Below are 4,531 nucleotides of genomic sequence, written 5' to 3'. Positions count from 1 at the left end.
GGGGGGGCTGCCCGGACATCCGGGTGGCCGCCGACTTACCCACGTTATTCCCCGTCTCCATGTAAAACAGTGACAGAGCCGTCCCTGCCTCCCTCGACTTGGGCCCCCTCTTCCGTCCCGCAGCGTCCTCCTTGGCTGGCCGGGCTGCAGCTAGAGGACATGTGGCCTGTCGGCTGGGGTAAGCGCTTTCCGCGCCCGTCACGTCTCATCCTCGCGGTCCCCCAGCTTGGAGGTGAGAGGCGGAGGACTCGGCGAAGGGTCCAGCCAGGGGCTGCTGACGCCAGGACTCTGCTCCGAACCACTCGCTACGGCTCAGGCGTTGCGTGGAGGACACATGGTCCTAGGTGCCAGGAGCTGAGCACCGTCATAAAAACACCTGTGCCCTGACGCAGCCAACCGGTGCTGGTCGCTATTCCTAGCTGCTCTGAGCCCGAATCTCTTCCTCAGTAACGTGGGGAACTAACAGATGACCTGCCACGTAGAACTGATTGTTATAAGCTTTAAAGGGACATTCTCAGCCGAAAGACGGATGATCACTGGTCATTTCTGTAACTGTCATTATTGGGGCAACTCAGCCAGCCCCGTGTACCCCCCGGCCCTGCCCACGGCAGCCATGCCTCACCTGGCGGGATGCCCGCTTTGCCACTGAGTGGACGCCGTGTCAGAGCTTTCGAGGGGGGACTTCCTTTTCTGTCATGGTCATCTTTAATGCTCTAGAAAACAGGCAGTCTTTCTTAACAGTGGCCTGTCCTCTGTGGCAGGGGCACCCCCATCCGCCGCCCCAGCCTCAACCTGTCAGCTAGGAACCTTCGCCAGGAGAGGCCTAAGGGGGTGGATTCCTCAGGCACATTTGCTGCATCTCCTGCCCACAGATTGAGGAGACTCTGGGTTTTGAGGTGAAAAAGTATGTGTGTAAGCACGTGTGTGTGTGTGGATTTTCCAGAACCTTCTTCACAGTTCCCCACTCCCCTCCCAGCTGGACTGAGATTGCTGGGCCTCCAGTGTGACAGGCAGGAGCGGGAGGGTCCTCATGACTGGGCACAGCTGGGGTGTGGCAATGGTGACAGTCGCCCAGGGCCGGGGGAGCAGCTGAGACCCTGAGCTGAGCTGCCACTCCAGGGGGGGCGCAGGCCCAGGTTTCAGGGGGCCCTCTGGAGGCCTGATCAGGGCCTCAGCGCCCTCACACTGAATCAGCTCCGGCCGTCCCGAAGGCCCAAGAGGCAGACCCTGGACTTAAGGGGTGTCGGCTCGGAATCTGGGGAAGGGGGTGGCGAAGTCTCTAGGCGGGCTCCTGAAACTTGGCAGAGTTCTGGGACGGAGGGGGCGACGCCCCTGCAAACGCAGTACCCCCGGGGAGCAGGGTCAGCGGCGCACCCCCGGAGCGGGCGGCCGCGTGCAGGGGTGCGCGTGCGCACAGGGCATCCCTGGGGGGACGCGGCGGGGCGCACGGACGCCCTCACCCGCTCGGCTCCCACGCGGTGGAGCCCGGGGTCTCCCCAGCCGCACCCCGGGCGCCCCTTCCGGCCGCAGAGGCGCGCATGTCACACGGGACAGATGTGGCAGGTGCTGCATGGGGCCACCCTCCCGCCCCCGCCCGGCCCCCCGCTAAGCCTCGGGCAGCGGCCGCGCTGGCCCCTGCCTTTGCCGAGTGACCAAGTGACCATGTCGGACAAGCCCTCCCCCTCCACAGCCCGGCGTGGCCGTCGGGCTCCGGGGTCCTCAGCGCGGCCAGAGCACAAGAGCACAGGCGGGACGCGCAGGTGGCGCCAGAGCGGGGACCCGGCGCCTGCCCGCAGAGGCCCCAAGGGACCCCCGCCGCGGGCTGGGGGCCCGGCCCAGGCCCCCTAGGGTCTCGGAAAGAGCAGGACACGAGGCGGAAACGAAATCCTCCGCGTGTTATCGGGGAGAGGGGCTCAAACCATTCTGGGCACCGAGGGGGCTGCGGGCTTGGACGGACAGAGCTTCTTGGGCTGACTTCTTTGCTTGAGCGTCTTGGGCTTCTCTTTGGGGGGCGCCGCGCTCTCCAGGTCTTTTCTGGACTGGTTCTTGAGCGAGGACACGAGTAAGGCACACTGCAACGAGGATCGGGAGGGTCAGCGGCACCCCGGCCACAGCGCCCCCCCCCCACCAGGCAGGGGACAGACACACGCAGGCCAGACACACAGCAGGAGACTGGGTGCACGCGGGCCCCTGGACTCTTCTCTCTGTCCCTAGAATGCCTCTGGGGCAGGGGGCACTGCAGCAACCCTATCGGTCAGTGCTGTGTGGAGGGCCCCGGATGCACCAGGCCCTGGGCTAGCTAACGCCTGGGCGAAGCCTTGCGCCAATGATGCTGGCCAGGCAGGTACACACGAGGAAGCCAAAGCTCCTGGCGCTTAAGGGATGTGCCCAAGGCCAGACTACTCGGATGCAGAGGACCTTCAACTCGCACCCAGGTGCCTCCGTTCCCGAGCCTGCGCTGCTTCCAGACGTGGACCTGGCGTCCACGTGTGCCTGGTGGCTGGCCGCCTGCCCAGGCCGACTCCAGGCGCTAGCAGGATAGTGGCGTTTACACCCGTTCCCCGGCCCGCACGTGTTCTCACCCGCTGGAAAGGCTCTCTAATAATTATTGACAACCAAAGGAGAGGACAGCTAGGGCACACCTAAGGGAGCCTCGGGCCCGCCCGTGAAGGTGTGGCCCCGGCCCCCTGGGGAACTCACCATGTGTGTCCTGCAAATGGCGGTAATTACATTAAGAGCCAGGCTGAGGCTCCTTCGCAGGCCCCGCCCACCTCCCTACCTTGACCATGACACCCACCTGCCCTCTGTCTACCCCGTGGCTTGAACTGCCCACCCTTATCTTTTCCCACCTGCCTGAAGGACATGCCTGCTTGTCTCACAGGCCCTGCAGACTCACCTTTGTCCAGCTGCACCCCCACCCCCGACCAACCAGGGCTCCTTCTCCCGTTGTCTCTCCCGGGGTCAAGTCCGTGACAGGGCGGTCTACCTGGTCCCCCCGCGAGGAACTCGGGACTTACTCTGGGATTTCTCCTTCCCCCTCGCCCCACACATTCAATCGGCCACACGTCTGGGCGGTTCCTCCCTAAATGTTCTCATGTCCGTTCCCTTATTTCTTCTCTTTGCTCCCGACACGCTCTGGCAGGTCCCCACCTCTCAACTCCCTTCTCCGGGGCAGTGACATTTCAGTGAGTCTGGCATAACACGGAGCAATCTACGGACGATGGGGGAGGGGAGTGGCAGGCGGGAGGAGCAGCAGCAGGTGCAAAGGCCCTGAGTTCTGGCATGAGTGATGTGTTCAAGGAACTCAGAGGCCAGAAGGGACAGCACACAGACCCACGACCAACGCCATGCAGGACGCCCCACGTTCCATCTGAAGCCTTGGGGTCAGTGGACGTCTAAGTCCTTGGCCTGCCTTCAGCACGATTCCCGTTAAGCCCATTTGGCAAGGACTCTCCCCTGTCCTTGACAGCTAATCGGGTCTCTCTTAGCAATATTCCATGCATGGCCCCGCCACTCGGCCCATTGGCTACAAATCCCCACATCTCTGCTGTGTGACGGTTGAGGACTCTCTCCCTGCCGTGTTGCATAAAGTCTTTCTTGCTGTTTTTCACAAGCACCCGGGGCAATTCGTGTGTCTTTAACACTGCCACCACCAGAAGCTAGGAAGGAATTCCACCCAGGGCCTTTAGAGGGAACATGGCCCTTCTGACTTCTAGGCTCGGGCACTGGGAGCGAATAAATGTCTGCTGCTGGAAGCCACCCAGTCCGAGGCACTGTGCGTGGCAGCCCCAGGAACAACACAGAGAAGCCAGCGCAGCCGTCGGCCCGCCCTCCGAAGGCATACCTTCTCGGAGTAGTTGAGAGCCTTTTCCATCTCCGACATGATGGCGTTGATATCATCGCTCTCGTAAATGCCTGGAAACAGAGCGCATCGCCAGCGTGGGGGAGGGGCGGAGATGCCGGCTAGTGTCTGGGTCTGCACATAAGAGAGTGTGGACAGGTGACCCGCAGGGTGGGGTCTGCGCTGAGCAGCCCCTACCCCTCCACAGTCCAGAGGTAGTTACCGAGAGTGGGGCTGGCCCGGCACCCCGGCACCCAGCCAAGAGCGCACACCCACAGGGAGAGCCGGTCAGGAGCAAAGGCCCTACTACTCCAGTGAATCAGAGACCGACCTTGGGATTGTGAGTGACCAATGTCTATAATGAATACTGACGACTAGTTCCAGAGGGACTCGAGCGTAATGCTAAGTAAGAAGACCGACTTCGGAGCCGACCCGCCGGCCTGGCTTCAGCTCCTGGTTGCACCACTCACGGCCTACGTGCTTTGGGGCTGTGCTTCTGCTCCCCCATCTACAGAATGGGGGTAATAATGACGCGCTTCACGGCATTACTGTGAGGGACGAGTCGTGACACGTAAAATGCTTAGAACCGCGTCTGGCATGGAATAACCGTTCTGTAAGGGTTTGCTATGATTAGTAGTAATATTATCAGGAGCAGTGATATTAGTAATTACTAGTATTGGTGATTATTGG

General features: G+C 61.9%; 1 protein-coding gene across 1 annotated transcript in view; it reads right to left on the bottom strand.

Moving 5' to 3' along the window:
• The window catches only part of VWA3A (von Willebrand factor A domain containing 3A), a 69,610-nt gene that overhangs the window by 10,867 nt on the left and 54,212 nt on the right, over nucleotides 1-4,531 (bottom strand). Inside the window, exons 17-20 of the mRNA XM_023523815.1 lie at nucleotides 3,845-3,915; nucleotides 1,920-2,072; nucleotides 623-713; nucleotides 44-150 (exon numbers count right to left, since the gene is read on the bottom strand). Coding sequence (XP_023379583.1) covers nucleotides 44-150; nucleotides 623-713; nucleotides 1,920-2,072; nucleotides 3,845-3,915 — 422 coding nt within the window. The remainder of the gene's footprint in view (nucleotides 1-43; nucleotides 151-622; nucleotides 714-1,919; nucleotides 2,073-3,844; nucleotides 3,916-4,531) is intronic.

The sequence above is a fragment of the Pteropus vampyrus genome, unplaced genomic scaffold (genome assembly GCF_000151845.1).
Source record: "Pteropus vampyrus isolate Shadow unplaced genomic scaffold, Pvam_2.0 Scaffold417, whole genome shotgun sequence".
Taxonomy (NCBI): Eukaryota; Metazoa; Chordata; class Mammalia; order Chiroptera; family Pteropodidae; genus Pteropus; species Pteropus vampyrus.
This window is presented reverse-complemented; position numbering and strand designations above follow the sequence as displayed.